A 24,860-nucleotide genomic window follows, 5' to 3' on the forward strand; every position below is an offset into this window, starting at 1 on the left:
CTCTCTCACCCGGGATCCAATAGAATAGGTCTCTCTCTCTCACCGGGGATCCAATATAATAGGTCCCTCTCTCTCACCGGGGATCAAATAGAATAGGTCCCTCTCTCTCCGTGGTTCTCTCAGTTGGTAGGGATCAAATAGGTTAGGTCCCCACCTCTCACCGTAGGGATGCAAATGAATAGGTCCTTTGGATCTCTCTCACCGGGGATCCAATAGAATAGGTCCCTTTCTCTCACCGGGGATCCAATAGAATAGGTCCCTCTCTCTCTCACCGGGGATCCAATAGAATAGGTCTCTCTCACTGGGGAACCAATAGAATAGGTCTCTCTCACCGGGGAACCAATAGAATAGGTCTCTCTCACCGGGGATCCAATAGAATAGGTCCCTCTCTCTCACCGGGGATCCAATAGAATAGGTCCCTCTCTCACTGGGGATCCAATAGAACAGAATAGGTCCCTCTCTCTCACCGGGGATCCAATAGAATAGCTCCCTCTCTCTCACCCGGGATCCAATAGAATAGGTCTCTCTCTCTCACCGGGGATCCAATATAATAGGTCCCTCTCTCTCACCGGGGATCAAATAGAATAGGTCTCTCTCTCTCACCGGGGATCAAATAGAATAGGTCCCTCTCTCTCTCCGGGGATCAAATAGAATAGGTCCCTCTCTCTCACCGGGGATCCAATAGAATAGGTCCCTTTCTCTCACCGGGGATCCAATAGAATAGGTCCCTCTCTCTCTCACCGGGGATCCAATAGAATAGGTCTCTCTCACCGGGGAACCAATAGAATAGGTCTCTCTCACCGGGGATCCAATAGAATAGGTCCCTCTCTCTCACCGGGGATCCAATAGAATAGAATAGGTCCCTCTCTCTCACCGGGGATCCAATAGAATAGGTCCCTCTCTCACTGGGGATCCAATAGAACAGAATAGGTCCCTCTCTCTCACCGGGGATCCAATAGAATAGCTCCCTCTCTCTCACCCGGGATCCAATAGAATAGGTCTCGCTCTCTCACCGGGGATCCAATATAATAGGTCCCTCTCTCTCACCGGGGATCAAATAGAATAGGTCCCTCTCTCTCACCGGGGATCAATAGAATAGGTCCCTTTCTCTCACCGGGGATCCAATAGAATAGGTCCCTCTCTCTCACCGGGGATCCAATAGAATAGGTCTCTCTCACCGGGGAACCAATAGAATAGGTCTCTCTCACCGGGGATCCAATAGAATAGGTCTCTCTCACCGGGGAACCAATAGAATAGGTCCCTCTCTCTCACCGGGGATCCAATAGAACAGAATAGGTCCCTCTCTCACTGGGGATCCAATAGAACAGAATAGGTCCCTCTCTCTCACCGGGGATCCAATAGAATAGGTCTCTCTCACCGGGGAACCAATAGAATAGGTCTCTCTCACCGGGGAACCAATAGAATAGGGTCTCTCTCACCGGGGAACCAATAGAATAGGTCTCTCTCACCGGGGAACCAATAGAATAGGTCTCTCTCACCGGGGAACCAATAGAATAGGTCTCTCTCACCGGGGAACCAATAGAATAGGTCTCTCTCACCGGGGAACCAATAGAATAGGTCTCTCTCACCGGGGATCCAATAGAATAGGTCTCTCTCACCGGGGAACCAATAGAATAGGTCTCTATCACCGGGGAACCAATAGAATAGGTCCTCTCACCGGGGAACCAATAGAATAGGTCTCTCTCACCGGGGATCCAATAGAATAGGTCTCTCTCACCGGGGAACCAATAGAATAGCTCTCTCTCACCGGGGAACCAATAGAATAGCTCTCTCTCACCGGGGAACCAATAGAATAGCTCTCTCTCACCGGGGAACCAATAGAATAGCTCTCTCACCGGGGGTCAATTAAAACAAGTGAGTCAGAGGATGTAGTGTGTGCGTGTCTCACCTAGGTAAGATCTTGTCTGGGAAGCGGTGTGTCTGGAACTGAGAGGCGAGGCCAGGTTTCTTCAACTGCTCAAACAGCCCAATCAGGTTGTGAGAGTACAGCTGGAAGGTCTTTCCTGTGATCACATATGAAACAAGTTAGCATCACATTATAAGAATAACACTGAAGAGTCCCAAATGGCACCCTATTCCCTATATAGTGCACTACTTAGTCCCAAATGGCACCCTATTCCCTATATAGTGCACTACTTTGTCCCAAATGGCACTCTATTCCCTATATAGTGCACTACTTTGTCCCAAATGGCACTCTATTCCCTACAAGCCTCTGGTCAGAAGTAGTGCACTATATGAGAAATAATGTGCCATTTAGGTCACAGACACGGTGTCCTTCCTGGGGTCACAGACACGGTGTCCTTCCTGGGGTCACAGACACGGTGTCCTTCCTGGGGTCACAGACACGGTGTCCTTCCTGGGGTCACAGACACGGTGTCCTTTCTGGGGTCACAGACACGGTGTCCTTCCTGGGGTCACAGACACGGTGTCCTTTCTGGGGTCACAGACACGGTGTCCTTCCTGGGGTCACAGACACGGTGTCCTTTCTGGGGTCACAGACACGGTGTCCTTTCTGGGGTCACGGATATAGTGTCCTTTCTGGGGTCACAGACATAGTGTCCTTTCTGGGGTCACAGATATTGTGTCCTTCCTGGGGTCACAGACATAGTGTCCTTCCTGGGGTCACAGACATAGTGTCCTTCCTGGGGTCACAGACATAGTGTCCTTTCTGGGGTCACGGATATAGTGTCCTTTCTGGGGTCACGGATATAGTGTCCTTTCTGGGGTCACAGACACAGTGTCCTTTCTGGGGTCACAGACACAGTGTCCTTCCTGGGGTCACAGACATAGTGTCCTTCCTGGGGTCACAGACATAGTGTCCTTCCTGGGGTCACAGACATAGTGTCCTTCCTGGGGTCACAGACACAGTGTCCTTCCTGGGGTCACAGACATAGTGTCCTTCCTGGGGTCACAGACATAGTGTCCTTCCTGGGGTCACAGACATAGTGTCCTTCCTGGGGTCACAGACATAGTGTCCTTCCTGGGGTCACAGACATAGTGTCCTTCCTGGGGTCACAGACATAGTGTCCTTCCTGGGGTCACAGACATAGTGTCCTTCCTGGGGTCACAGACATAGTGTCCTTCCTGGGGTCACAGACATAGTGTCCTTCCTGGGGTCACAGACATAGTGTCCTTCCTGGGGTCACAGACATAGTGTCCTTCCTGGGGTCACAGACATAGTGTCCTTCCTGGGGTCACAGACATAGTGTCCTTTCTGGGGTCACAGACATAGTGTCCTTTCTGGGGTCACGGATATAGTGTCCTTTCTGGGGTCACAGACATAGTGTCCTTTCTGGGGTCACAGACATAGTGTCCTTTCTGGGGTCACAGATATTGTGTCCTTCCTGGGGTCACAGATATTGTGTCCTTCCTGGGGTCACAGACATAGTGTCCTTCCTGGGGTCACAGACATAGTGTCCTTCCTGGGGTCACAGACATAGTGTCCTTCCTGGGGTCACAGACATAGTGTCCTTCCTGGGGTCACAGACATAGTGTCCTTTCTGGGGTCACGGATATAGTGTCCTTTCTGGGGTCACAGACACTGTGTCCTTCCTGGGGTCACAGACATCTCTTACAGTGTTTTTACGACATCCCGTTATAGTGGACAAACCAAAGACAACACTAAGATGGATTGAAGGATGGGAAGAGGATATACGGCAGAAACATGCTATTTACAAGTGTAGATGTATTCATCACCAACAGAAAATTAGTTTTAAGGAGCCAGCGTGAAATTATATGCCCTTTAATCTTAACGTACAGGGCTAGACGGTTGGAGGATTCCTGGACTTCCTGTTTATCCCATTCTAATCCCAGGAATCTCCAAACTGGGATTTCTGGAAAACATGGGAATTTTGAGAAATGTACATTTTTTGTGTGTTATTTTTCACACCATTTTTGTGATATCCAATTGCTAGTTATGATCTTTTCTTGTCGCTGCAACTCCCCAACAGGCAGAGAGAGAGAGAGACAGAGAGAGAGAGACAGAGAGAGAGAGACAGAGAGAGAGAGAGACAGAGAGAGAGAGACAGAGAGACAGACCGAGAGAGAGACAGAGAGAGAGACAGAGAGAGAGACAGAGAGAGACAGAGAGAGACAGAGAGAGACAGAGAGAGACAGAGAGAGACAGAGAGAGACAGAGAGAGACAGAGAGAGAGAGAGAGAGAGAGAGAGAGAGAGAGACAGAGAGAGAGAGAGGCGAAGGTCGAGACATGCGTCCTCCGAAAGATGAACCTGCCAATGTCGCGCTGCTTCTTAACACACTACTCATTTAACCCGGGAAGTCGCTGTGGCAATGTGAAGGTGGAAACACCGTTTGACTGACAACCGAAGTCAGCTTGCAGATGCCTGGCTTTCCACAAGGAGTAGCTAGAGCGTGATGAGCCAAGGAAAACCCCGCCGGTCAAACCCTCCCCTAACCCGGACGGTGGGATCGAACCCCAGGCTGTAGTGACGCCTCAGCACTGCGATGACTCAGAATGCTGCGCCACTCAGGAGGCCAGAATTTTTAGAAACTTAATGTAATTTTGCAACTCTTGTTATGGGTAAAATACAATATAGGGTTGTAACTGTGACAATGATGGTGATTACCTTCTGATGAAGCCGGTTAGTAGAATACCAAAGTCAAGCCAGACCAGAGAAGAGAGCAGAGGAGAGGTGAGAAAGGAGGGACAGAGTCCAAGAGGAAGAGAGGACAAGAAATCAGAGATTACATTTACTCTGAGCCGAGGCATAGGCCTACTTAAAAACGTTATGGTAGGATACACAACAGTACAATTAAGTTAACCTAGTAGTAATTTACAATAAGTAAGAAACGCTTACTTTCACTTTCTTACAACAGAGCGGCGTGTAGAGAAAATCAACAGTGGGTAAAACACAGATATAGCACACATGGTACAGAGTAGAGGCGTGTAGAGAAAATCAACAGTGGGTAAAACACAGATATAGCACACATGGTACAGAGTAGAGGCGTGTAGAGAAAATCAACAGTGGGTAAAACACAGATATAGCACACATGGTACAGAGTAGAGGCCTTCACGGGCCCATAAAATACATTAACCTGGGGCTTTCCCCTCCAGACCCAATATGCATAATTACTATAAATGCTTTATACAGAAACCCCGTTCCCAACGGACAACGAGGGTCCAGTATAGACCTGGTCGGATGTGAGAGAGATTTGTGAGGGAAGCAGCAGAAAAGTCCATTTTTTTTAGGCTACTTTATTTACCGGAGCTGATAAAGTGAGATGGAGGAAGTAGAGAGTGGTGAAGCTGGGGTCGTGCTGTGAGGAAGTAGAGAGTGGTGAAGCTGGGGTCGTGCTGTGAGATGGGAGGAAGTAGAGAGTGGTGAAGCTGGGGTCGTGCTGTGAGATGGGAGGTAGTAGAAAGTGGTGAAGCTGGGGTCGTGCTGTGAGATGGGAGGAAGTAGAAAGTGGTGAAGCTGGGGTCGTGCTGTGAGATGGGAGGAAGTAGAGAGTGGTGAAGCTGGGGTCGTACTGTGAGGAAGTAGAGAGTGGTGAAGCTGGGGTTGTGCTGTGAGATGGAGGAAGTAGAGAGTGGTGAAGCTGGGGTCGTGCTGTGAGATGGGAGGAAGTAGAGAGTGGTGAAGCTGGGGTCGTGCTGTGCGATGGAGGAAGTAGAGAGTGATGAAGCTGGGGTCGTGCTGTGAGGAAGTAGAGAGTGATGAAGCTGGGGTCGTGCTGTGAGGAAGTAGAGAGTGGTGAAGCTGGGGTTGTGCTGTGAGATGGGAGGAAGTAGAGAGTGGTGAAGCTGGGGTCGTGCTGTGAGATGGGAGGAAGTAGAAAGTGGTGAAGCTGGGGTCGTGCTGTGAGATGGGAGGAAGTAGAAAGTGGTGAAGCTGGGGTCGTGCTGTGAGATGGGAGGAAGTAGAGAGTGGTGAAGCTGGGGTCGTGCTGTGTGTTTAAGCTACTGTGAGCGTGAGCAACTGACTCCAGGGGGGGGAGGGAGAGACAGCAACAGAGACGACTTACGCTATAGCTTCCATAGCTAGGTTATTTATCATGCAATATGATTACATAGTACCTGTTTTGCCTGAATCAAACTGGGAGAAGCTAGTTAAGCTAACTAGCTAGCTAGGCTAATTGAGGTTGCATGTACTTTCTGGTCCTACACAGTTACAAACAACGACTCCATTCAGAATATAAAGTACCAGTATACCTGTTGGCTCTTGGTCGTTGAAGCCTAACTTTTAATTCCATAATTTTAATTCCATCGTCCATTGATTAGATATCTCCTAGCTTTTTCCCCACACAGAGGCTCTATGACTGTAGTATGACTTTTGATTGACCAAGAAAACGTCACACGTGCCACTCTCGTGAAACGCAAGAGTAGCGGCATAAATTACACATACCCATGAGAAACCGATCCGATCCAGACCAGTGATATTATTTACAATTCTGTATCCGGATCCGCTCGGGTACCGGATCGGGTCTCGAGTACCGGTGGATGCGTGAAGACCTCTAGTACAGATGAGCTATATACAGTTGAAGTCGGAAGTTTACATACACCTTAGCCAAATACATTTAAACTCAGTTTTTCACAATTCCTGACATTTAATCCTAGTAAAAATTCCCCGTCTTAGGTCAGTTAGGATCACCACTTTATTTTAAGAATGTGACATGTCAGAATAATAGTAAAAATAATTATTTCAGCTTTAATTTATTTAATCACATTCCCAGTGGGTCAGACGTTTACATACTAATTTAGTGTATTTGGTAGCATTGCCTTTAAACTGCTTAACTTGGGTCAAACATTTTGGGTAGCCTTCCACAAGCTTCCCACAATAAGTTGGGTGAATTTTCGCCCATTCCACCTGACAGAGCTGGTGTAAATGAGTCAGGTTTGTGGGCCTCCTTGCTCGCACAAATTTTCAGTTCTGCCCACACATTTTCTGTAGGATTGAGGTCAGGGCTTTATGATGGCCACTCCAATACCGTGGCTTTGATGCTGTTGTCCTGAAGCCATTTCGCCACAACTTTGAAAGTATGCTTGGGGTCATTGTCCATTTGGTGGAACAAACTCCCTCACGACGCCAGGACAGCGGAGTCAGTCACCACCTTCCGGAGACACCTGAAACCCCACCTCTTTAAGGAATACCTAGGATAGGATAAGTAATCCTTCTCACCCCCCTTTAAGATTTAGATGCACTATTGTAAAGTGACTATTCTACTGGATGTCATAAGGTGAATGCACCAATTTGTAAGTCGCTCTGGATAAGAGCGTCTGCTAAATGACTTAAATGTAAATGTAATGGAAGACCCATTTGCAACCAAGCTTTAACTTCCTGACCGGTGTCTTGAGATGCTGCTTCAATATATCCACATAATTTTCCTCTTCCCTCGTGATGCCATCTATTTTGTGAAGTGCACCAGTCCCTCCTGCAGCAAAGCACCCCCACAACATGATGCTGCCACCCCTGTGCTTCACGGTTGGGATGTTGTTCTTTGGTGTGCAAGCATCCCCCTTTTTCCTCCAAATATAACGATGGTCATTATGGCCAAACAGTTCCATTTTTGTTTCATCAGACCAGAGGACATTTCTCCAAAAGTATGATCTTTGGCCCCATGTGCAGTTGCAAACCGTAGTCTGGCTTTTTTATGGCGGTTTTGGAGCAGTGGCTTCTTCCTTGCTGAGTGGCCTTTCAGGTTACGTCGATATAGGACTCGTTTTACTGTGGATATAGATACTTGTGTACCTGTTTCCTCCAGCATCTTCACAAGGCCCTTTGCTGTTGTTCTGGGATTGATTTGCACTTTTCGCACCAAAGTACTTTCATCTCTAGGAAACAGAACGTGTCTCCTTCCTGAGCAGTATGACGGCTGCATGGTCCCATGGTGTTTATACTTTTGTACTATTGTTTGTACAGATGAACGTGGTGCCTTCAGGAATTTGGGAATTGCTCCCAAGGATGAACCAGACTTGCAGAGGTCTACAATTTGTTTTCTGAGGTCTTGGCTGATTTCTTTTGATTATCCCATGATGTCAAGCAAAGAGGCACTGAGTTTGAAGGTTGGCCTTGAAATACATCCACAGGTGCACCTCCAATTGACTCAAATTATGTCAATTAGCCTATCAGAAGCTTCTAAAGCCATTACATTATTTTCTGGAATTTTCCAAGCTGTTTAAAGGCACAGTCAACTTAGTGTATGTAAACTTCTGACCCACTGGAATTGTGATACAGTGAATTATAAGTGAAATAATCTGTCTGTAAACAATTGTTGGAAAAATTACTTGTGTCATGCACGAATTAGATGTCCGAATCGACTTGCCCAAACTATAGTTTGTTAACAAGAAATGTGTGGAGTGGTTGAAAAACGAGTTTTAATGACTCCAACCTAAGTGTATGTAAACTTCCGACATCAACTGTACATAGGGACATGCATAAACTAACTACAATGAGTCTTTCTCAGAGAAAGTGGTGCAACTCTACTTTCAGGTCTTGCACTTTATATACAAGAGTATGTGGACACCCCTTTAAATTAGTGGATTCGGCCATTTCAGCCACAATCGTTGCTGACAGGTGTATAAAATCGAGCACACAGCCATGCAATCTCCACAGACAAACATTGGCAGTAGAATGGCCTTACTGAAGAGCTCAGTGACATTCCTTTCCAACAAGTCAGTTCATCAAATGTCTGCCCTGCTTGATCTGGCCCCCCGGTCAACTGTAGGTGATGTTATTGTGAAGTGGAAACGTCTAGGAGCAACAACGGCTCAGCCGCAAAGTGGTAGGCCACACAAGCTCTCAGAACGGGGCCGCCGAACGATGAAGCCTGTAAACATCTGTCCTTGGTTACAACACTCACTACCGAGTTCCAAACTGCCTGTGGAAGCAACGTCAGCACAATAACTGTTTGTCGGGAGCTTCATGAAATGGGTTTCCATGGCCGAGCAGCCGCACACAAGCCTAAGATCACCATGCACAATGCCAAGTGTCGGCTGGAATTGTGTAAAGCTCGCCGCCATTTGGACTCTTAAGCAGTGGAAACGCGTTCTCTGGAGTGATGAATCACACTTCACCACCTGACAGAGACATCAGGTTGTTGTTGATACCTGTATCTGTCCTACTGACTCACCTGACAGAGACATCAGGTTGTTGTGATACCTGTCCTACTGACTCACCTGACAGAGACAGCAGGTTGTTGTTGATACCTGTATCTGTCCTACTGACTCACCTGACAGAGACAGCAGGTTGTTGTTGATACCTGTATCTGTCCTACTGACTCACCTGACAGAGACATCAGGTTATTGTTGATACCTGTCCTACTGACTCACCTGACCGAGACAGCAGGTTATTGTTGATACCTGTCCTACTGACTCACCTGACAGAGACATCAGGTTGTTGTTGATACCTGTATCTGTCCTACTGACTCACCTGACAGAGACATCAGGTTGTTGTGATACCTGTATCTGTCCTACTGACTCACCTGACAGAGACAGCAGGTTGTTGTTGATACCTGTATCTGTCCTACTGACTCACCTGACAGAGACATCAGGTTATTGTTGATACCTGTCCTACTGACTCACCTGACCGAGACAGCAGGTTATTGTTGATACCTGTCCTACTGACTCACCTGACCGAGACAGCAGGTTATTGTTGATACCTGTCCTACTGACTCACCTGACAGAGACATCAGGTTGTTGTTGATGATGTAGAGCCAGGTACACTTCCTGGGGAACAGCTAGAAGGGGAACATAACACAATAAAGGACATTCAATACTCTCTGTTGAAATAGAACAATTCGGCAGTAGACAGCACACTATTTCACGGATTCAGATCTACAGTAACTAAGAGGTAGAAATGATTGTTGCCATGTTTATAGCTATATTTATTAAGGATGGGGCATCTTTCCCTTTCAAGACGATTCGTATCTAGCTCGATACATGGGCTCCGATACGATACAGGAACGACACGTTTTAGTTTGAAACGTAATTTACAGAACAGCTATGACCACAGCCAATGAATATATAGCAAAACTTTGTCTTTCGCCTCCCATCTCCAAATCAAATGGTTTTGACAAGTTCTTTACAGAGTGATCTTCTCTTCGGCCATACAGTGTGCCTCACCAAAAGTAATCGCTGTTCTCGTCATGACATTATCAACTTTTACCCTGTACAGTGGGGAGAACAAGTACTTGATACACTGCCGATTTTGCAGGCTTTCCTACTTACAAAGCATGTAGAGGTCTGTAATTTTTATCAAATCGGTACACTTCAACTGTGAGAGACGGAATCTAAAACAAAAATCCAGAAAATCACATTGTATGATTTTTAAGTAATTAATTTGCATTTTATTGCCATGGCATAAGTATTTTATTACCTACCAACCAGTAAGAATTCCGGCTCTCACAGACCTGTTAGTTTTTCTTTAAGAAGCCCTCCTGTTCTCCACATAACCAAATTACACACACTACCGTAAGACACACACTACCGTAAAACACACACTACCGTAAAACACACACTACCGTAAGATACACACTACCGTAAAACACACACTACCGTAAGATACACACTACCGTAAGATACACACTACCGTAAGATACACACTACCGTAAGATACACACTACCGTAAGATACACACTACCGTAAGAAACACACACTACCGTAAAACACACACTCCCGTAAAACACACACTACCGTAAGATACACACTACCGTAAAACACACACTACCGTAAAACACACACTACCGTAAAACACACACTACCGTAAAACACACACTACCGTAAAACACACACTACCGTAAACACACACTACCGTAAAACACACACTACCGTAAAACACACACTACCGTAAAACACACACTACCGTAAAACACACACTACCGTAAGACACACACTACCGTAAAACACACACTACCGTAAAACACACACTACCGTAAAACACACACTACCGTAAAACACACACACACTACCGTAAAACACACACACCCGTAAGATACACACTACCGTAAAATACACACTACCGTAAAATACACACGACCGTAAAATACACACGACCGAAAAATACACACTACCGTAAAATACACACTACCGTAAAATACACACTACCGTAAAATACACACTACCGTAAAATACACACTACCGTAAGATACACACTACCGTAAGATACACACTACCGTAAAACACACACTACCGTAAGATACACACTACCGTAAGATACACACTACCGTAAGATACACACTACCGTAAAACACACACTACCGTAAGATACACACTACCGTAAGATACACACTACCGTAAGATACACACGACCGAAAAATATACACTACTGTTCAAAAGTTTGGGGTCACTTAGAAATGTCCTTGTTTTTGAAAGATTTTTTCTTTCTTTTGTCTACTAAAATAACATCAAATTGATCAGCAATACAGTGTAGACATTGTTAATGTTGTAAATTATTTCTAAGTGACCCCAAACGGTAGTGTAGGTTGTCACCCCAACTTATAAAGCCTAATATCACCCGGGGTTTTGTCAAGAGAGAACCTGAACCCGATGGGCAGTCTGGGTGAGAAGGAGTCCTCTGACTATCTGTTCAACAAGTCCCAGGAAATTGAGCCTCGCAACTGCAAGCAGCCGCCACGATTCGTAAGATTAATTTATACGTATCGTCCGTCAAGGGTAATGTGATCAGTTCTACATCACTAAAAAAAAAAAAAATGGAGCAGGAAGATGAAAAGCAACGAGAAACATGTTTAAATTGGAATTTCAGATGGACTTCAAATGCTCACACACAGACTTTTCCCCCATTCGGTCAAACAAAAAAAACATCCTTATTACCAACACGGTATTGTAAAACGCATCGTTCGTGGCCGGTGTTTGCAGACTTTTTATTTTTTGTACAGTTTTGTCCTGCACGCAAAATGATTTGTAGATCAACGACTGTCAACAGCGTCACGTGCAGTTAGCGCGCTGAAGGAGAGGACTCATCAGTTATTTCTGAAGGTATGTCATATACAAGCTAAACCTTTTTTTTTAGTGAACCGGCGATTCTTAACGGTTTCAAAACATTCTCTGACCGACGCACGCTACCAATGGATCGGTTTTGGGAATACACTTGTATCTTAAAAACATTAGGAATCGGGGACCGACGCGTATCGGGTGAATCGTTCCTTCCCTAATATTTCTTAGTGCTGTGCCTACCACCGTAGTAAAGACTACAGACGATAATATGTGTTATCAGTTTGGTCCTATATATGTTTATGGTTACTAGTTTTATTCGTGTCAAAGCAAAGTTATCCTCGACATGTTAACCCATGTGTTCCTACCTGTTCCATGGTGGCTTCATGCAGCTCATTCAGGTTGAGGGTATAGATCCCATCCTCCGTCCCAAATATAAGGTACTGGTCTGGAAAACAGTAGAAACATATCGAATTGTCTGTGACACATTCACTCTCACTAACACGTGTGTGTGTGTGTGTGTGTGTGTGTACAGTAGTGTGTGTGTGTACAGTAGTGTGTGTGTGTGTGTGTGTGTGTGTGTGTGTGTGTGTGCAGTTTGTGTGTGTGTGTGTGTGTGTGTGTGTGTACAGTAGTGTGTGTGTGTGTGTGTGTGTGTGTGTGTGTGTTACCTTTGGTATCTGGGTGTATCCACGACGTGGCACAGTTGATTTTCAGTGGACAACCATCAAACACTTTGGAGAAACAGGCTCCCATCTAGAGTAGTGATGACACAAATATCAACAAACTGGGGATCAGAGAGTTCACCACCCAAAGTTGGTCTGGAAGATGGTAACCAGAGACAACATTCTGACCAGAGACAACATTCTGACCAGAGACAACATTCTGACCAGAGACAACATTCTGACCAGAGTAACCAGAGACAACATTCTGACCAGAGACAACATTCTGACCAGAGACAACATTCTGACCAGAGACAACATTCTGACCAGAGTAACCAGAGACAACATTCTGACCAGAGACAACATTCTGACCAGAGACAACATTCTGACCAGAGACAACATTCTGACCAGAGACAACATTCTGACCAGAGACAACATTCTGACCAGAGTAACCACAGACAACATTCTGACCAGAGACAACATTCTGACCACAGACAACATTCTGACCAGAGTAACCAGAGACAACATTCTGACCACAGACAACATTCTGACCAGAGACAACATTCTGACCACAGACAACATTCTGACCAGAGTAACCAGACAACATTCTGACCAGAGTAACCACAGACAACATTCTGACCAGAGTAACCAGACAACATTCTGACCAGAGTAACCAGATGACATTCTGACCAGAGACAACATTCTGAACAGAGTAACCACAGACAACATTCTGACCAGAGTAACCACAGACAACATTCTGACCAGAGTAACCACAGACAACATTCTGACCAGAGTAACCACAGACAACATTCTGACCAGAGTAACCAGAGACAACATTCTGACCACAGACAACATTCTGACCAGAGTAACCACAGACAACATTCTGACCAGAGTAACCAGAGACAACATTCTGACCAGAGTAACCACAGACAACATTCTGACCAGAGTAACCACAGACAACATTCTGACCACAGACAACATTCTGACCAGAGTAACCAGAGACAACATTCTGACCAGAGTAACCACAGACAACATTCTGACCAGAGTAACCACAGACAACATTCTGACCACAGACAACATTCTGACCAGAATAACCATAGACGTCATTTTGACCACAGACGACATTCTGACCAGAGACGACCAGCAACCAGAGACGACCAGCCGCACAGCAACCAGAGACGACCAGCAACCAGAGACGACCAGCCGCACAGCAACCAGAGACGACCAGCCGCACAGCAACCAGAGACGACCAGCAACCAGAGACGACCAGCCGCACAGCAACCAGAGACGACCAGCCGCACAGCAACCAGAGACGACCAGCAACCAGAGACGACCAGCCGCACAGCAACCAGAGACGACCAGCAACCAGAGACGACCAGCCGCACAGCAACCAGAGACGACCAGCAACCAGAGACGACCAGCCGCACAGCAACCACAGACGACCAGCAACCAGAGACGACCAGCCGCACAGCAACCAGAGACCACGACCAGCAACCAGAGACGACCAGCAACCAGAGACGACCAGCAACCAGAGACGACCAGCAACCAGAGACGACCAGCAACCAGAGACGACCAGCAACCAGAGACGACCAGCAACCAGCAACCAGAGACGACCAGCAACCAGAGACGACCAGCAACCAGAGACGACCAGCAACCAGAGACGACCAGCAACCAGAGACGACCAGCAACCAGAGACGACCAGCTGCACAGTTGGAGTCGGTTCAGTCGAACCACAGACTACATAAATCATCATATCAATACATCAGACATAGTGTAACCCATCCACCACGAAGGAATGTGTTCTGCTGGGGGTACAATGGAGCTAAATAAAAAAGATCATCAGGACAACAACCAGACACACATTACACTCAGCAACCACAGATGACCAGCACACCAGACACGACCAGCATTACACTCACTACATACACAGCACACCACATTACACTCACTACAGCACACACCACACGACCAGCACACCACATTACACCAGCTACACACACTCACACACACACATTACACTCACTACACACACAACCACATTACACCAGCCGCACACAACCAGACACTCAGCATTACACTCACTACACACACCAGCATTACCTCACGACCAGCACACACATTACACTCACTACACACACCAGCACACTCAGACACACACACATTACACTCACTACACAGCAACCACATTACACCAGCACACACATTACACACCACACACACACACACACAGACGACCACACACACATTACACTCACTACACACACCAGCAACCACACACACACACACACACACACACATTACCAGCACCAGACGACCACACACACATTACACACACACACACACACATTACACGACCAGCAACCACACACGACCAGCAACCACACACACACATTACACTCACTACACACACACACACACCACACACACACACACACACACACACACACACACACACCACACACACACCACTCACTACACCACACACACATTACAGCAACCAGACACACATTACACCAGCAACCACAGACGACACACAACACATTACACTCACCACACGACCAGCAACCAGAGACCACATTACACCAGCTAAACACACTCACCACACACAGACACCAGCAACCACAGACGACCAGCAACCACACACACCACACACCAGAGACGACCAGCAACCAGATTACACTCACTACACACACACACATTACACTCACTACAGCAACCAGACACGACACAGCAACCAGACACACCAGCACACCATTACACTCACGACCAGCACACCACATTACACCTAGCAACCATTACACTCACTACACACAGCAACTCACATTACACACACTACACACATTACACTCACTACACACACATTACACTCACTACACACACACACATTACACCACTACACACACACCACATTACACTCAGCACACACACACACATTACAGATCACACAGCAACACAGACACGACCACACACACACACACTACACCACTACACACCAGACACACACTACAGCAACCACACACACTACACACAGCACACACACACTACACACACACACACTACACACACACACTACACACACACACACACTACACACACACACATTACACTCAGACATTACACTCACTACACACCACATACACTCACCACACACACACATTACACTCACTACACACACACACACATTACACTCACTACACACACACACACACACACACACACACAATACACACTACACACACACTCACATTACACTCACTACACACACATTACACTCACACACACACACCACATTACCACTACACAACATTGTGTTCTACACACACATACAATACACTCACTACACAACAACATTACACTCAAGGACAACATTACACTCACTACACACACACACATTACACTCACTACACACACACACATTAGGTCACTACACATCACAACGGGGACACATTACACTCACTAACACACTTCTACACAAGGCCATCAGACTGTTAATAAACAATCACACGAACACACACAGGCTGCTGCCTACAGACAGCCATGAAATCATTGGACACTAACAAATGCATTTTACTACCATCATTGCATCTCATCTATGCCACACACACATCGCTACACACACATCCATATTTACATGACCATATTTACATATTCTATTCCATCCCTTTACCTAGACAACATTAGGTAGTTGTTGTGACACATTACACTCACTAGAAGCACACACACACACATACACTCACTACCAACACACACACACATTACACTCACTACACACACACACTACACCACTACAACATCATTAACCACTACACACACACACACTACACTCACTACACACACACACCAACACACATCTGCTAACCACGTGACCAACAACATCTGCTAACCACGTGACCAACAACATCTCACTAACCACGTGACCAACAACATCACATTACTAACCACGTGACCAACAACATCACTAACCACGTGACCAACAACATCTGCTAACCACGTGACCAACAACATCTGCTAACCACGTGACCAACAACATCTGCTAACCACGTGACCAACAACATCTGCACACACACAGACACACGTGACCAACAACATCTGCTTTGTCCCACGTGACCAGACAACATCTGAAAGATCATCAAGTGACAACAACCACCCACAGCCACTGCCTGTTCCCCCGCTATCATCCAGAAGGCAAGGTCAACAGGTGCATCAAAGCACGGGACAGAGAAACATAAACAGCTTCTATCTCAAGGCCATCAGACTGTTAAACAATCACCACGAAACACAGAGAGGCTGCTGCCCAGACAGCCATGAAATCATTGGACACTAACAAATGCACCAACATCATCTGCGCTCATCCACGTGATTTATATTTACATATTCTTATTCCATCCCTTTACCTAGATTTGTGTGTATTAGGTAGTTGACCAATTGTTAATATTCTGCACTGATGGAACGAGAACCAACAACATCTGCTAACCACTGACCAATAACATCTGCTAACCACGTGTACGTGACCAACAACATCTGCTAACCACGTGACCAACAACATCTGCTAACCACGTGACCAACAACATCTGCTAACCACGTGACCAACAACATCTGCTAACCACGTGACCAACAACATCTGCTAACCACGTGACCAACAACATCTGCTAACCACGTGACCAACAACATCTGCTAACCACGTGACCAACAACATCTGCTAACCACGTGACCAACAACATCTGCTAACCACGTGACCAACAACATCTGCTAACCACGTGACCAACAACATCTGCTAACCACGTGACCAACAACATCTGCTAACCACGTGACCAACAACATCTGCTAACCACGTGACCAACAACATCTGCTAACCACGTGACCAACAACATCTGCTAACCACGTGACCAACAACATCTGCTAACCACGTGACCAACAACATCTGCTAACCACGTGACCAACAACATCTGCTAACCACGTGACCAACAACATCTGCTAACCACGTGACCAACAACATCTGCTAACCACGTGACCAACAACATCTGCTAACCACGTGACCAACAACATCTGCTAACCACGTGACCAACAACATCTGCTAACCACGTGACCAACAACATCTGCTAACCACGTGACCAACAACATCATAACCACTGACCAACCATCTGCTAACCACGTGACCAACAACATCTGCTAACCACGTGACCAACAACATCTGCTAACCACGTGACCAACAACATCTGCTAACCACGTGACCAACAACATCTGCTAACCACGTGACCAACAACATCTGCTAACCACGTGACCAACAACATCTGCTAACCACGTGACCAACAACATCTGCTAACCACGTGACCAACAACATCTGCTAACCACGTGACCAACAACATCTGCTAACCATGTGACCAACAACATCTGCTAACCACGTGACCAACAACATCTGCTAACCACGTGACCAACAACATCTGCTAACCATGTGACCAACAACATCTGCTAACCATGTGACCAACAACATCTGCTAACCATGTGACCAACAACATCTGCTAACCACGTGACCAACAACATCTGCTAACCACGTGACCAACAACATCTGCTAACCACGTGACCAACAACATCTGCTAACCACGTGACCAACAACATCTGCTAACCACGTGACCAACAACATCTGCTAACCATGTGACCAATAACATTTGCTAACCACGTGTATGTGACCAATAACATAACCTGTATGTGACCAACAACATCTGCTAACCACGTGTATGTGACCAACAACATCTGCTAACCACGTGTGTAACCATGTGACCAATAACATCTGCTAACCACGTGTGTATGTGACCAATAACATCTGCTAACCATGACCAACAACATCTGCTAACCACGTGACCAACAACATCTGCTAACCATGTGACCAATAACATCTGCTAACCACGTGTATGTGACCAATAACATCTGCTAACCACGTGTATGTGACCAATAACATCTGCTAACCACGTGTATGTGACCAATAACATCTGCTAACCACGTGTATGTGACCAATAACATCTGCTAACCATGTGTATGTGACCAATAACATCTGCTAACCATGTGTATGTGACCAATAACATCTGCTAACCATGTGTATGTGCCCAATAACATCTGCTAACCATGTGTATGTGCCCAATAACATCTGCTTACCATGTGTATGTGACCAATAACATCTGCTAACCATGTGTATGTGACCAATAACATATGCTAACCATGTGTATGTGACCAATAACATCTGCTAACCATGTGTATGTGACCAATAACATCTGCTAACCATGTGTATGTGACCAATAACATCTGCTAACCCACGTGTATGTGACAAAATACAATTTGATCTAGGGACGACACCAAGTCTGCGTTCCAAATGGCCCCCTATTCCCTATGTAGTGTCGTACTTCATAGGGCTCTGGTCAAAAGTAGTGCACTGATAGAGGGAATAGGGGTGTCATTTGGGACACAGTGAGACTCGTCCACATGGGTCACTCACCAGGACTTTAGGAGTGGGGGGCAGGCCGTTGATAGCTGGCTTCTGAGGAGAAACAAATAAACCACACATCAGACTGGAGGGCATACGAAGAAAACGACAACTGTTGTTTTGATCTGAGCTGGTTTGCCAAGCACCGTTTTAAAATGGTAATCTGTTGACTTCAAGCAACCTTTTCTTGTTTTTAAGCAAGTTGTGATTAAAATCCATCGTGATTTAATTATGTCAATAGAGCGGTTAGCTAGCTTGGAGGAAGTATTGAGTGTTGTGTCGGCACGCTTAGCTAGCTACCATAGCCTACGGAGTGAGACTGGTTCATGACATTTAATGTTTTTTTTTTTTGTTGTCACTCCCGTTGGCTCCCCTACGTAAGGGGCCCGTGCTCTTCGATTGAAGTTGTTGGTCACTGACGAGCATTGCGATACTACAAGTAGAATATGTAGGTTCGGCTCTACCGGGTCGGCACGCAGTAGGTACCACTTCTATTCTAGCAAGAGAGAAGCACCTGTCAGCAGTCAGATATTTGGTGTGTTTAATGCTTTATAAACCCAACTGCTGTCTCTAACCTCAGCACTGTGGTGGTGGGGGGGACGGGGACAGACAGTCGGGCTCTGTCCCAAGTGGAAACATATTCCCTATATATATATATACACATCTTTCCCAAATGGAAATCTATTCCTTACATACAGTGGTGCAAAAAAGTATTTAGTCAGCCACCAATTGTGCAAGTTCTCCCACTTAAAAAGATGAGAGGCCTGTAATTTTCATCATATGTACACTTCAACTGTGACAGACAAAATGAGAAAATCCAGAAAATCACATTGTAGGATTTTTTATGAATTTATTTGCAAATTATGTTGGAAAATAAGTATTTGGTCAATAACAAAAGTTTCTCAATACTTTGTTATATACCCTTTGTTGGCAATGACAGAGGTCAAACATTTTCTGTAGATCTTCACAAGGTTTTCACACACTGTTGCTGGTATTTTGGCCCATTCCTACATGCAGATCTCCTCTAAAGCAGTGATGTTTTGGGGATGTTGCTGGGCAACACAGACTTTCAACTCCCTCCAAAGATTGTCTATGGGGTTGAGATCTGGAGACTGGCTAGGCCACTCCAGGACCTTAAAATGCCTCTTACGAAGAAACTCCTTCATTGCCCGGGCGGTGTGTTTGGGATCATTGTCATGCTGAAAGACCCAGCCACGTTTCATCTTCAATGCCCTTGCTGACGGAAGGAGGTTTTCACTCAAAATCTCACGATACATGGCCCCATTCATTCTTTCCTTTACATGGATCAGTCGTCCTGGTCCCTTTGCAGAAAAACAGCCCCAAAGCATGATGTTTCCACCCCCATGCTTCACAGTAGGTATGGTGTTCTTTGGATGCAACTCAGCATTCTTTGTCCTCCAAACACAACGAGTTGAATTTTTACCAAAAAGTTATATTTTGGTTTCATCTGACCATATGACATTCTCCCAATCTTCTTCTGGATCATTCAAATGCTCTCTAGCAAACTTCAGACGGGCCTGGACATGTACTGGCTTAAGCAGGGAGACACGTCTGGCACTGCAGGATTTGAGGCCCTGGCGGCGTAGTGTGTTACTGATGGTAGGCTTTGTTACTTTGGTCCCAGCTCTCTGCAGGTCATTCACTAGGTCCCCCCGTGTGGTTCTGGGATTTTTGCTCACTGTTCTTGTGATCATTTTGAACCCACGGGTGAGATCTTGCATGGAGCCCCAGATGGAGGGAGATTATCAGTGGTCTTGTATGTCTTCCATTTCATAATAATTGCTCCCACAGTTGATTTCTTCAAACCAAGCTGCTTACCTATTGCAGATTCAGTTTTCCCAGCCTGGTGCAGGTCTACAATTTTGTTTCTGGTGTCCTTTGACAGCTCTTTGGTCTTGGCCATAGTGGAGTTTGGAGTGTGACTGTTTGAGGTTGTGGACAGGTGTCTTTTATACTGATAAGTTCAAACAGGTGCCATTAATACAGGTAACGAGTAGAGGACAGAGAAGCCTCTTAAAGAAGAAGTTACAGGTCTGTGAGAGCCAGAAATCTTGCTTGTTTGTAGGTGACCAAATACTTATTTTCCACCATAATTTGCAAATAAATTCACTAAAAATCCTACAATGTGATTTTCTGGATTTTTTTTCTCATTTTGTCTGTCATAGTTGAAGTGTACCTATGATGAAAATTACAGGCCTCTCATCTTTTTAAGTGGGAGAACTTGCACAATTGGTGGCTGACTAAATACTTTTTTGCCCCACTGTATGTTACCTGAGATTATATGACTGTGACATATTTCGACTGCTCTGCCATATACATAGTCACATAGCAAATACAATCACATAGATAAAAAGCCTCACAGGGTAGTCTTTCTTCTCCTTCCTCTGTGGTCGGCTGGGAGGAGTCTTGGGACTGTCCCCGTTCACACCTCCATCAGAGTCTTCAAGTTCTGGGGACAGAGACAAGTTACATTTGATATTTCAGTAATTTATGGGTTTCGCAGAGCTACTGCTGTGGGTTACATTTGATATTTCAGTAATTTAGGGGTTCCGCAGGGCTACTGCTGGGGGTTACATTTGATATTTCGGTAATTTAGGGGTTCCGCAGGGCTACTGCTGGGGGTGAGTGGCAAGAGATAAAAAAATAAATGCATTCGGTATTCCGACCCTTTGACCTTTTCCACATTTTGTTGCAGCCTTATTCTTAAATGGATGAATTATTATTATTGTTATTTTTTTTATTGATCAATCTATACACAACCTATTTTTCTGCAAATTTATTAAAAATAACATTTACATAAGTATTCAGTACTTTGTTGAAGAACCTTTGGCAGCGATTACAGCCTAGAGTCTTCTTGGGTATGACGCCACAAGCTTGGCACACCTGTATTTGGAGTTTCTCCCATTCTTCTCTGCATATCCTCTCAAGCTCTGTGAGGTTGGATGGGGAGCGTCGCTGAGCAGTTATTTTCAGGTCTCTTCAGAGATGTTCAATGGGATTCAAGTCCGGGCTCTGGCTGGGCCACTCAAGGACATTGAGACTTGACCCGAAGCCACTCCTGCGTTGTCTTGGCTGTGTGCTTCGGGTTGTTGTCCTGTTGGAAGGTGAAACTCTGGAGCAGATTTTCATCAAGTATCTTCTGGACTTTGCTCTGTTCATCTTTCCCCCGGCCCTGACTAGTCTCAGTCCCTGCCACTGAAAAACAACCCCACAGCATGATGTTGCCACCACCATGCTTCACCGTACAAATTGTGCTAGCATTCCTCGAGCCGTGACGCTTAGCATTCAGGCCAAAGAGTTCAATCTTGGTTTCGTCAGACCAGAGAATCTTGTTGCTCATGGCCAGAGTCTTTGGGTGCTTTTTGGCAAACTTCAAGTGGGCTGTCATGTGCCTTTCACTGAGGAGTTGCTTCCGTCTGGCCACTTCCATAAAGGCCTGATTGGTGGAGTGCTGCAGAGATAGCTGTCCTTCTGGAAGGTCCTCCCATCTCCACAGAGGAACTCTGGAGCTCTGTCAGAGTGACCATCGGATTCTTGGTCACCTCCCTGACCAAGGCCCTTCTCCCCCGATTGTTCAGTTTGGCCGGGCGGCCAGCTCTAAGAAGAGTCTTGGTGGTTCCAAACTTCTTCCATTGAAGAACGATGGAGGCCACTGTGTTCTTGGGAACTTTCAATGTTGTAGAACGTTTTTGGTACCCTTCCCCAGATCTGTCCCTCGACGAAATCCTGTCTCGGAGCTCTATGGACAATTCCTTTGACCTCACGGCTTCATTTTTGCTCCGACATGCACTGTCAACTGTGTGACCTTATATAGACAGGTGTGTGCATTCCAAATCATGTCCAATCAATTGAATTTACCACAGGTGGACGCCAATCAAGTTGTGGAAACATCTCAAGGATGATCAATGGAAACAGGAAGCACTTGAGCTCAATTTGAGTCTCATCGCAAAGGGTCGGAATACTTATGTAAATAAACAGGTAATTCTGTTTTTGTATACATTTGCAAAAATATCTAAAAACCTCTTTTCTCTGTCATTATGGGGTATTGTGTTTATATTAATTCATTAATCTAATTTTAGAATAAGGTAAGAAAATATGGAAAAAGGCGTCTGAACGTAATTTAAAAAAATAAACAAAACCAATTGTACATTTCACAAGTTCTTGTATTTAAAAAAAATGTTTTTAACAGAAATGCACTGTAATTTAAGCTTTAAAATCGCAACATTTTCTTTGCCTCGTGGCAAAATGTGTACAATTAGCAGGATATTAGCTTTAAAACTGTAACAAATGAGAAAAGTGTAAAATTGCAGGAATTTAAGCTTGAAAACTGAAATTCTCTCTCGCCCCGATGCAAATAGGTGGCTTTTGTTTTTGTCTCACTCAAGTTAAGGGGGCCCCCTGATGAATTTGCTACCACAAAAAAAAGATCCCCCTGGGCCCAAATATTTACGAAACCCTGATTTAGCAGACACTCTTATCCAGAGCCACTTACAATCAGTAAGTAAAAGAACCACATATCAGCATCATTGCAAGCAGGGAGAAGTGGAGGGTTATATCTAGTCTCTGAGGGTTATACACTACCAAAAGTATGAGGACACCTGCTCGTCAAACATCTCATTCCTGAATCATGGGCATTAATATGGAGTTGGTACCCCCCTTTGCTATAACAGCCTCCAGTCTTCAAGGAAAGCTTTTCACTAGATGTTTGAACATTGCTGCGGGGGACTTGCTTCTATTCAGCCATGAGAGTTAGTGAGGTCGGGCACTGATGTTGGGCGATTAGGCCTGGCTTGCAGTCGGCGTTCCAATTCATCCCCAAGGTGTTCGATGGGGGTTGAGGTCAGGGCTGTGCGCAGGCCAGTCAAGTTCTTCCACACCGATCTCAACAAACCAATTCTGTATGAACCTCGCTTTGTGCACGGGGGCATTGTCATGCTAAAACAGGAAAGGGCCTTCCCCAAACTGTTGCCACCAAGATGGAAGCACAGAATTCTCTAAGATTTCCTTCCACTGGAACTAAGGGCTTAGCCCGAACCATGAAAAACAGCCCCAGACCATTATTCCTCCTCCACCAACCTTTACAGTTGGCACTGCTATGGTGCAGGTAGTGTTCTCCTTGGCATCCACCAAACCCAGATTTGTCCGTGGGACTACCAAGATGTTGAAGTGTGATTCATCACTCCAGAGAACACGGTTCCACTGCTCCAAAGTCCAATGGCGGCAAGCTTTACACCACTCCAGTCGACTCTTGGCATTCTGCATGGTGATCTTCGGCTTGTGTGCGGCTGCTCGGCCATGGAAACCCGTTTCATGAAGCTCCCGACGAACAGTTCTTGTGCTGACGTTGCTTCCAGAGGCAGTTTGGAACTCGATAGTGAGTGTTGCAACCCAGGACAGACTATTTATTTATTTTTTTTACACGCAAAGCGCTTCAGCACTCGGCGGTCCCGTTCTGTGAGCTTGGGTGTCCTACATACTTAAGTATATAGTGTATCTAGCATATAGGATTTTCTCTGAGGGTATTGAACCACTATAGTGAATACAACTACACACACACACACACACCGGACTGTTTATTAGGTACACCACCTCCTATGGATCGCTCCAACAGACAGTGAGTCACGTGACCGTGGCAGGAAGACAGTGAGTCACGTGACCGTGGCAGGAAGACAGTGAGTCACGTGACCGTGGCAGGAAGACAGTGAGTCACGTGACCGTGGCAGGAAGACAGTGAGTCACGTGACCGTGGCAGGAAGACAGGTATCAATGCAT

General features: G+C 45.7%; 1 protein-coding gene across 1 annotated transcript in view; it reads right to left on the bottom strand.

Moving 5' to 3' along the window:
* map4k5 (mitogen-activated protein kinase kinase kinase kinase 5) overlaps positions 1 to 24,860 on the bottom strand; it is a 123,264-nt gene that overhangs the window by 26,955 nt on the left and 71,449 nt on the right. The window contains exons 23-28 of the mRNA XM_052485369.1: positions 21,449 to 21,537; positions 19,080 to 19,121; positions 12,602 to 12,686; positions 12,299 to 12,378; positions 9,658 to 9,718; positions 1,910 to 2,024 (exon numbers count right to left, since the gene is read on the bottom strand). Coding sequence (XP_052341329.1) covers positions 1,910 to 2,024; positions 9,658 to 9,718; positions 12,299 to 12,378; positions 12,602 to 12,686; positions 19,080 to 19,121; positions 21,449 to 21,537 — 472 coding nt within the window. The remainder of the gene's footprint in view (positions 1 to 1,909; positions 2,025 to 9,657; positions 9,719 to 12,298; positions 12,379 to 12,601; positions 12,687 to 19,079; positions 19,122 to 21,448; positions 21,538 to 24,860) is intronic.

The sequence above is a fragment of the Oncorhynchus keta genome, chromosome 29 (assembly GCF_023373465.1).
Source record: "Oncorhynchus keta strain PuntledgeMale-10-30-2019 chromosome 29, Oket_V2, whole genome shotgun sequence".
Taxonomy (NCBI): Eukaryota; Metazoa; Chordata; class Actinopteri; order Salmoniformes; family Salmonidae; genus Oncorhynchus; species Oncorhynchus keta.